This window comes from Borostomias antarcticus (genome assembly GCF_949987555.1).
Source record: "Borostomias antarcticus genome assembly, chromosome: 14".
NCBI lineage: Eukaryota > Metazoa > Chordata > Actinopteri > Stomiiformes > Stomiidae > Borostomias > Borostomias antarcticus.
This window is the reverse complement of record NC_140247.1, coordinates 23,408,503-23,418,948: the sequence shown is the minus strand read 5'-3', so window position 1 is coordinate 23,418,948 and position 10,446 is coordinate 23,408,503. Positions and strand designations below refer to the sequence as shown.

The window sequence follows — 10,446 nt, the reverse complement described above, 5'->3', positions numbered from 1 at the left end:
CCTGCCTCCCTCTCTCTCTCTCTCTCTCCCTGCCTCCCTCTCTCTCTCCCTGTCTCCCTCTCTCTCTCTCTCTCTCTCTCTCTCTCTCTCTCTCTCTCTCTCTTTCTCTCTCTCTCTCTCTCCCTGCCTCCCTCTCTAGGGCCTGGTCAGATCCCACCTCAAGCCTATATGTGGGTGAACCCAGGTGAGGCCACTGTGGAAACCACAGACAAACCCACCTGGGACCCATATTTCCAGCCTGCGTTTAACCCCTACGGTCCCCACCTATCAGTGCCGGCTGGGTATCTGATGTATCAATACTTTGTTTTCACCTTTCAAAATAGCATCCTGCTGCTAATCTGCTTTTACCATGACCTAACATCATCGACCAGTTAATGTAAGCGAGAGAGTGCTGCTGCCGTGCTGCACATGGCACTGCTTGTCTCTTCGGCCATCTTTTCCCTGCTCTTCTCCACATCTAATCCACAAGATCGGCTCTAACCAGGATTTAGCTGTATCCTTTAATCTAAAACGTGTCAAAGGTGCGACAGGGTCCTGACACGTCTTGGCTAGCGCCCTGCACCACAGGGCCTCTTTCCAGGAGCCGTTCACCCTGATCGTCTGTATTTACACGCAGGCCACACAGGTGGGTCAATGACATTTAAATAATTAAATGTATACAGTAAAAGGCACGCATTCATTCAACCAGCAGCACAGAACAATCCTGTACAGCCTTATTTGGGAGTGCGTGTGTACCCAAACTGCTCCGAGCTGGCACATAAACTGAATTTACACTCAGCATAACTCACAAACTGTATTATCCCTTTAAAGGATTCTCACTGGACAGCTCTCTAAACTGACTGAGTTTAAATATTTACTTGGCGATTGTATGTATGTAGTGGTCGGGTATAGCTGAACACTACTCACGTTGTCATGGCTGTGGTGGCTTGGCTGATGGGATCTAAAAGGAGACAGAAAACAGGTTCGAAAACCAGGAGAGGGCAGCATTATAAGGATGCGGTAATATTTACAGTGCAGTTCAACAGGGGAGGAGTTCCAGCAATCTGTCTGGTATGATATCCATGTGTAAAAATGAGAGGATGGGAGAGGTTTACACTGCACACTCGTTGGACGGATCTCAACGATGCAAATGTAAGATTTAAATCATTTAAATATTTACATCTCTTGTCCAGCACAAGCAAGGAAATATACATCCTGAATCCTAAAGCCATCAATGCCCAGAGTTAGTGTGATACTCACAGCTACAGTTGAGATAGTGTCCACCTGAGATGCTGACGAGATATTAAATCTTTCTCCACGTATAACAATCTGTGATCGTTTCCCCGCTGTCTCTGGGGTCAGAGTGCATGACCACTCACCTCAGGCTCCTGAACCGCTCAGTCCAGCGCTGTCCTCTCTGTAATCCGGTGTCCAGGGCTGTGTGGCGTGTGTGAATGACCCCAAGCTCTTTATACCTCGGCCTCTCAACTCCACTGCCCTCCCCTCAGCTTAGCCAGGCTGCAACAGGACGGCCCTTTATAGGCCCAATCTTATTAATTAATTAGCCCACTGTTGTTACTTTGGGCTACTCTCTTGTTTAAAAATAAGCAGAGTATGTGACTTAGATTAGAAAGGATGAGTCTGGGGGTGTTGTCTGAGGGGGGTGGAGGTCTTTGTTTTGGATGATACTGTAACACGGGGGTCTTGTCTCTCGTCAGTCTGCACCTCTGGAGTGTCCCTCGCCTCCTGGGTCCATTTCTGTCCCACCCACTGCTCTGAACTAAGAGTCAGAGGAGTAAGATAACAACAACATCAAAATGCCATCGCCCAGAATAGTCTCTCTTTTATTCTCTCTCTCTCCTCTCGTTCTTTCTCTCACGACCGTTCACTCTCTTTTTGTCTGTCCCTCTCAGCCTCTATCGTTTTTTTTTAACGCACGCACACATGCGCGCGCAAACACACACACACACACACACACACACACACACACACACACACACACACACACACACACACATACATACATGTCTGTCTCTCTGTCTGTTTTCTCATGAACCACACGGTCAGCAGGTGTAAGTGACATACACAATGTCTAACTTAACACATCATAACTTCAAGAATGTAAACCCGTCTGCAAGCTAGGTTCATAGCTTTCTGTCAACTGAGCGAGCAAACCACCAAGACATCCACTTCCTGTGGGCTAGGTCTAGGCGTGAGAAGAGCAGTATTAAAGGGGTAGTCTGCTATTTTGGACATTTAGCCCTATTTGTGGTCTGTCTTCCATGAACCTGAAACACAGAGACCATAATTTCACTGATCGTTCCAGTATTGAGCTACAGTAGCTACAGTTTTTATGTAGGCTCTCACTGGGCTAGCTTTAAAGATGGATTCTGTTTTCTGAACGATGGTCATCCACCGAGCCCTGCTCAATCTACCCCGACCGCAGGAACAGAGACATGTGAGGGTCAAGCTGATGATCTGTATCGTTCCACATGCAGTCGGCTGGTCCAATGAGAGCTACAGTGCATGCATGTGATAACTGGAAGATTATACAGTAGGGTGTGTCCAGATGTGTCCCAGTCTCAAAGAGTTGGAATGCTGGTAGACAAGATGACTTAGAAGTATGTGTCAGGTGTTGTTGGATGTTATGACTGAGAGAATTTGATAGGCGTCAAAAAAAGAGATGTACACCTCTGACAAAGAACATTGCATTGAACAAGCACATTGGTTCCCAAATGGAACACATCCAATTTTCACAGACAACACTTCAGGTTGTTCACCTCAAGGTTTCACCCAAACCATCGCCCTGGAATTGAAATGTTAACTATAATGCCAGCCCTTTTCGACCACTCTCAGAGCTCTCCTTGGGAACTAACTCTTCTCTCACTGACGGTAGCTGACCCTTGGCGTTAAGGAGGCAAGTGCCCCTGATAGGTTTGGAAGCAGGTCTTGACCTGTGGCCAGGTATAATTGGGAAGCTTGAGGTCCTGTCTAGCCGGGCCTGACTCCTCCCACCAGAGGGACAGAGGGGCTGAGATCTCCTTAAAGCCGGTCAGCCTCAGGGGAACCCTGCTGCGGATTACAGCTCCGGATCACGGCCTGCAACAAGGGTCACCCAAAGTTCACCAGGGTCAACACATGATACTGTAAAAAAAAAAAAAAAAAAAAAAACGGCAAAAAGTCTGGCAGTAAAACACTTACCTTCAAATTACAGTCAAATATCCTAATACAAATAAAACTTGTAAAACAATACATTTACAGAAATGAGTATTAAAGGTTTTGCAGAGAGACTATTATTTAACAGGCATTTCCCTCAATAAAGTTACAGGTACAGTATTTCCCTCAATAAAGTTACAGGTACGGGGGTGGCTGTAGCTCAGTTGGTAGAGCGGGTCGTTCAATGATCGAAGGGTCAGTGGTTCGAATCCCAGCTCCGACTGTCCACATGTCGAAGTGTCCTTGAGCAAGACACCTAACCCCAAATTGCTCCCAATGAGCAGGTTAGCACCTTGCATGGCAGCTACCGCCATTGGTGTGTGAATGTGTGTGTGAATGGGTGAATGAGAGGCCATTGTAAAGCGCTTTGAGTGCCGCTAAGGTGGAAAAGCGCTATATAAGTGCAGTCCATTTACCATTTACAGTATTTCCCTCAATAAAGTTACAGCACTAAAAGGTCAGCAGAGAAATAGTGTTACTTAAAAGATTTTTCCTAAATTATTACGATCAAACACCTTAAAGTGGCAGAACTAAAGTTCAGCAGAGAAAACCCTCCACCCTACTGTACTACAGAGCTAATTCTGGTGTGTGTGTGTGTGTGTGTGTGTGTGCGTGCATGTGTGTGTGTGTGTGTGGCCATCTGCAATAATACAAACCTTGGATTAGCTAGCTACATATCTTAATTGTCATATTCAAAACGCTGAACCTGGGTGCTTCACTGATCAAAGCTTAAGGCAGAACAAGGAACATCTGCTTGCGTTCTTGCTCTAAACCGACTGATGGAGAACCGGCACTTCCTCATCTGAACAAAAGCTACAGTACATACCCCTCAGTGTCTACAGTCTGGGGACTGTTGTAATAAAAATAGGTGCTTCACTGATCCATTGACATACAGTGCTGAGATGAAATTGGTACATAGACGACAGGCCTACTGATGGTAAAATGGTAAATGGACTGCACTTATATAGCGCTTTTCCACCTTAGCAGCACTCAAAGCGCTTTACAATGGCCTCTCATTCACCCATTCACACACACATTCACACACCAATGGCGGTAGCTGCCATGCAAGGTGCTAACCTGCTCATTGGGAGCAATTTAGGGTTAGGTGTCTTGCTCAAGGACACTTCGACATGTGGACAGTCGGAGCTGGGATTCGAACCACTGACCTTTCGATCACTGAACGACCCGCTCTACCAACTACATCAACCTACTGATACATGGCTGATGAAACAGATGGTCAAACTTTAATCTAAAAAGAGGATTTGTGAGAGCACATAAAAAGGTCCAACAGAGCAGGTAGTGTAATGTGTTTCGTCGTTGCCTTTTCTTCTTGCAGATAAGCCTCTTACCACGTCTTGTAACTTGATTTTGGACCCCTCATGCCGTGAGTGCAACGCTAATCCGCTGTCCCAATGGGCTTAGAAGGGCTCAGTCCAGCCCTGGAGAGAGCAGTGAATGAGGAGGATAGGAAGCTGTCACAATATAGTTCATGTTTATCCTAATGGATGGCTTAGCAATATAGCTGCTCTTAGCAGCTATACTGTCTTAGCAGTACACTGTAGATCCCCTTAACCACCTTAGCATATTGGATGTGTTCAGTGTAGTTACTTTTAGTATATAATAATTATACTTATACAACGGTTAGTTCTGGTTCTTGATTCTGATTGGCTGGAAGCCGTGTTAAAATACTTTGTAACACACACCTGGGACCGCATATCATTCCATTTTCAGTATTAACGCGCCTCCCATTTGATCCAATGCATTGTAGTTGTTGTTGTTGCTTGGCAACCCTTTTGTTAGGGGAACTATTTTGCTCGGCGGAATTGAGGGAATGATGCTTCGTTTTGAATAAATGTTAATATTTTACATTGCTGTGTGTTTATTTTACACTAATAGCTGGTCTTAACAGGTCCAATAACACGGTACAGGTCATGAACACCAATCCACCTTAGGCTCACACCATGCCCAAATGCTAGCCACAGCTGCTGGAGACCAAGTTCCTGAAGGGATGGGAAGATGCTTAGTGCTATGACAAGAACATCAGTGTCATTGGCTTTGATCATGATGGTTTTGCTACCCTCCTATGTGGCATGTTTGGCATGTACAAAGATCCGGCTATCAGCTTCCTCATGGAAACATTTATCCAGACTATCCAGACAGGTTTCATAGGTACTCAAGACATCGGGTCCCTTGGTTACAACTTAAGCAATAAACCACTCGTGTGTTATAGTGATTTTATAACAGCTAGGGGGCGTTGTTAGGCACGACTGAAGCCGAGCGATCTTGTCAGACAGAAAGTGGAAGAGCTCTGTTTTGTTGTCATTATGTCTGAGGAAATTGCGCCAATTTGATGGAACTTTATTCTTGTTGCCTTTTTCCAGAAGAGTGGCCCTTAGAGAGCATTTGTGCCAAATTGTATACCCGCATCACCATTTGAACGATTGACATAATGAACATTCGACAGAAATGGCGGCCATCTTGAAAAAATGGTCGGCATCTTGAATTTTTGAGTGGCTAACGCCTTTTTCCAAAAGAGTGGCCCTTTGAGAGTATCTGTGCCAAAGGTCATGCTTGCATCACCATTTGAACGATTCTCTTGAAATATGCTATTATCTGCTGCACTAAGTATAAGATGGATTACGTACTGCTATATTGATATGAATAAATATTTAATAAATAACCTGGGGGGGCATGGGTGGGCTATGTACATGCTATAGATAAACAAACAAACAAGCAAACAATAAACAAAAACACGCCACCGAAAAACATGACCTCTTGCCCTGCAGGTTGCTGGAGCAGAGGTAAAAATATAGAGAAATTGTTTCAAATTTCTTCAACTCCAACTTCTTAAAATAAATCCCAAAATTGGATGCGGTTTAGTAAAAGGCTCTGTCAGCAAATAGTTTGAGTAAACCTGCCAGTAGGAGTTAGTAGGAGTCAGTATGGAGTCAGTAGGAGTCAGTATGGAGTCAGTAGGAGTCAGTAGGAGTCAGTATGGAGTCAGTAGGAGTCAGTATGAGTCAGTATGGAGTCAGTATGGAGTCAGTAGGAGTCAGTATGGAGTCAGTAGGAGTCAGTAGGAGTCAGTAGGAGTCAGTAGGAGTCAGTATGGAGTCAGTAGGAGTCAGTATGGAGTCAGTAGGAGTCAGTATGGAGTCAGTATGGAGTCAGTATGGAGTCAGTAGGAGTCAGTAGGAGTCAGTATGGAGTCAGTAGGAGTCAGTATGGAGTCAGTAGGAGTCAGTATGGAGTCAGTATGGAGTCAGTATGGAGTCAGTATGAGTCAGTATGGAGTCAGTAGGAGTCAGTAGGAGTCAGTATGAGTCAGTATGGAGTCAGTAGGAGTCAGTATGGAGTCAGTATGGAGTCAGTATGGAGTCAGTAGGAGTCAGTATGAGTCAGTAGGAGTCAGTATGGAGTCAGTAGGAGTCAGTATGAGTCAGTATGGAGTCAGTAGGAGTCAGTATGGAGTCAGTAGGAGTCAGTATGGAGTCAGTAGGAGTCAGTATGGAGTCAGTAGGAGTCAGTATGGAGTCAGTATGGAGTCAGTATGGAGTCAGTATGAGTCAGTATGGAGTCAGTATGGAGTCAGTAGGAGTCAGTATGGAGTCAGTATGGAGTCAGTATGGAGTCAGTAGGAGTCAGTATGGAGTCAGTAGGAGTCAGTATGGAGTCAGTATGGAGTCAGTATGGAGTCAGTATGGAGTCAGTAGAAGTCAGTATGGAGTCAGTAGGAGTCAGTATGGAGTCAGTAGGAGTCAGTATGGAGTCAGTAGGAGTCAGTATGGAGTCAGTAGGAGTCAGTATGGAGTCAGTATGGAGTCAGTAGGAGTCAGTATGGAGTCAGTAGGAGTCAGTATGGAGTCAGTATGGAGTCAGTATGGAGTCAGTATGGAGTCAGTAGGAGTCAGTATGGAGTCAGTATGGAGTCAGTATGGAGTCAGTAGGAGTCAGTATGGAGTCAGTAGGAGTCAGTATGGAGTCAGTAGGAGTCAGTATGGAGTCAGTAGGAGTCAGTATGGAGTCAGTAAACCTGCCAGTAGGAGTCAGTATGGAGTCAGTATGGAGTCAGTATGGAGTCAGTATGGAGTCAGTAGGAGTCAGTAGGAGTCAGTATGGAGTCAGTTTGGGTCAGTAGGAGTCAGTATGGAGTCAGTATGGAGTCAGTAGGAGTCAGTATGGAGTCAGTATGGAGTCAGTATGGAGTCAGTATGGAGTCAGTAGGAGTCAGTATGGAGTCAGTAGGAGTCAGTAGGAGTCAGTATGGAGTCAGTAGGAGTCAGTATGGAGTCAGTATGGAGTCAGTAAACCTGCCAGTAGGAGTCAGTATGGAGTCAGTATGAGTCAGTATGGAGTCAGTAGGAGTCAGTAGGAGTCAGTATGGAGTCAGTAGGAGTCAGTTTGGAGTCAGTAGGAGTCAGTATGGAGTCAGTATGGAGTCAGTAGGAGTCAGTATGGAGTCAGTATGGAGTCAGTATGGAGTCAGTAGGAGTCAGTATGGAGTCAGTAGGAGTCAGTATGGAGTCAGTTTGGAGTCAGTAGGAGTCAGTAGGAGTCAGTAGGAGTCAGTATGGAGTCAGTAGGAGTCAGTAGGAGTCAGTTTGGGTCAAGGGTGATTTGGCCCAGTGACCTCATATAACCTTACATCTGCTCAGCTACACAACAGAGCTCAGAGCACCGCCCACCTCAGGAATTGCACACTAAGGGGATTGGGGGGGGGGGGGGGGAGGGGGAGCAGGAGGGTATACTGTGAGTGTGTGTGTATGAGGAGGGGGGGGCGGGGGGGGGGGCAGGAGGGTATACTGTGAGTGTGTGTGTGTATGGGGAGGGGGGGGGGGGCGGGGGGGGCAGGAGGGTATACTGTGAGTGTGTGTGTATGGGGGGGGGGGGGTGGGGGGGAAGGAGGGTATACTGTGAGTGTGTGTGTATGGGGGGGGGGGGTGCAGGAGGGTATACTGTGAGTGTGTGTGTATGGGGAGGGGGGGGGTGGGGGGGAAGGAGGGTATACTGTGAGTGTGTGTGTATGGGGAGGAGGGGAGGGGGGGGGGCAGGAGGGTATACTGTGAGTGTGTGTGTATGGGGGGGGGGTGCAGGAGGGTATACTGTGAGTGTGTGTGTATGGGGAGGGGGGGGGCGGGGGGAAGGAGGGTATACTGTGAGTGTGTGTGTATGGGGAGGGGGGGGGCGGGGGGGGGGGGCAGGAGGGTATACTGTGAGTGTGTGTGTATGGGGAGGGGGGGGGGGGGCAGGAGGGTATACTGTGAGTGTGTGTGTATGGGGAGGGGGGGGGCGGGGGGGGGGGGCAGGAGGGTATACTGTGAGTGTGTGTGTATGGGGAGGGGGGGGGGGGGCAGGAGGGTATACTGTGAGTGTGTGTGTATGGGGAGGGGGGGGTGGACTGAAGTAAACAATCTGGATAATGATATTTGGTGAGATGCATATAACCAGGGGAGGTGGGTGGATGGTGGATTGGACTTGTGTGTTTGTGTGTGCGTATGTGTGTGTGTGTGTGTGCGTGTGTGTGTGTGTGTGTGCGTGCGCGTCTGTGTGTGTGCGTGTGTGTGAGCGCGTGTGTGTTATGGGGACTGTGGTTGGGGGGGGGGGAATGGATTTTGCTGAGTAGTAAGAGGCAAAGCTGGAGACCAACATCTGCCCACAGACACAGTTACTCACTGTAGCATAATACAGGGAGGAGAGGAGGAGGACAGAGGGAGGAGAAGAGGAGGAGAAAGGGAGGAGAAGGGGAGGACAGAGGGAGGAGAGGAGGAGGAGAAAGGGAGGAGAAGAGGAGGACAGAGGGAGGAGTGGAGGAGGACAGAGGGAGGAGAAGAGGAGGACAGAGGGAGGAGAGGAGGAGAAGAGAGGAGAAGAGGAGGACAGAGGGAGGAGTGGAGGAGGAGAAAGGGAGGAGAAGAGGAGGACAGAGGGAGGAGTGGAGGAGGACAGAGGGAGGAGAGGAGGAGGAGAAAGGGAGGAGAAGAGGAGGACAGAGGGAGGAGAGGAGGAGGAGAAAGGGAGGAGAAGAAAAGGACAGAGGGAGGAGAGGAGGAGAAAGGGAGGAGAAGAGGAGGAGAAAGGGAGGAGAAGAGGAGGACAGAGGGAGGAGAGGAGGAGGAGAAAGGGAGGAGAAGAGGAGGACAGAGGGAGGAGAGGAGGAGAAAGGGAGGAGAAGAGGAGGACAGAGGGAGGAGAGGAGGAGGAGAAAGGGAGGAGAAGAGGAAGACAGAGGGAGGAGAGGAGGAGGAGAAAGGGAGGAGAAGAGGAGGATAGAGGGAGGAGAGGAGGAGGAGAAAGGGAGGAGAAGAGGAGGACAGAGGGAGGGCAGACGGGGCGTTGTTTTCTGAGGACAAAAATAAGACTCATGCAGAAAGTCAAGGATGATCATAACCATATGGAGGCTGCTTTTCTGCGGTGTGAGGGAGGAGGGAGGGAGGAAGCTAGGAGGAGTGACAAAAGAGGAAGGCCAGGGGGTGGAGAGAGAGAGAGAGAGAGAGAGAGAGAGACACAAGGAAAAAAAGGCAAACCAACACAGTGGAAAAAAGGACTGAGGAGAAAGAGGAGAAATGAGGAGTTGGGCGGCCAGAGTCTGAGCCAGAACAGCCCACCTGAGTGCGCCGGGCTGTTTGGGTCTGGAATTTAAGGGAAGAGAGAGGAAGACGGGAGGAGGGGAGGAGAGGAGGAGGGGAGGCTGGCCTCAGAGAGGAAGCAGCCTGCTGGCAGTGTCCGGCTCACACACTAGTGATGCAGTGAAGTCACTCTCAGGAATTCTCTGGGCTGCTGCGTCTGGGTGTTTTTTTCTCTCCCCCCCCCCTACCTCCTTCCTCCCTTCCTCCTTACACACATCTGGAGCAGCGGGCTACTTCCTCCGTCTGGCTGAGCTCAACGCTAACGGTCCTCTGCCTCTGACGACACCCCGGAGACCGTCTGGACGCGTCGTCGAAGAGGACGCGACTCCCTACGCGCGCACACACACACACGCACACACATGCGTGCGCAGCACTGGACCGGGACCCCTGGAATAACCCTAGGCCTCCCCGACACGCGCACACACACACGCCTGCGGAGCTGCGGACGGCGAGGAGAACTGCAGCCATCAGCTGAACTCTCTTTGAAGCGTTCCCTTATATGGCAAAACAACTGGGAAATGATTTGAATTAGTCTGGTTTGTGCTGCATGCCTGTTCCATGCGCGGCGGTTTGCTCGTGTCGTTCCTCGGGCCGTCTGCATGCGGGGTTCTTGTTTAGGGGACAG

The 10,446-nt window shown here is 48.8% G+C and overlaps 1 protein-coding gene across 1 annotated transcript in view; it reads right to left on the bottom strand.

Moving 5' to 3' along the window:
* Positions 1–1,735, bottom strand: part of arr3b (arrestin 3b, retinal (X-arrestin)) — a gene marked incomplete at both ends in the record, with an annotated part of 10,151 nt that extends 8,416 nt beyond the window's left edge. Inside the window, 2 exons of the mRNA XM_084448645.1 lie at positions 907–940; positions 1,705–1,735. Of these exons, the coding sequence (XP_084304771.1) occupies positions 907–940; positions 1,705–1,735 (65 nt within the window). The remainder of the gene's footprint in view (positions 1–906; positions 941–1,704) is intronic.
* Positions 1,736–10,446: the final 8,711 nt, after the last annotated feature.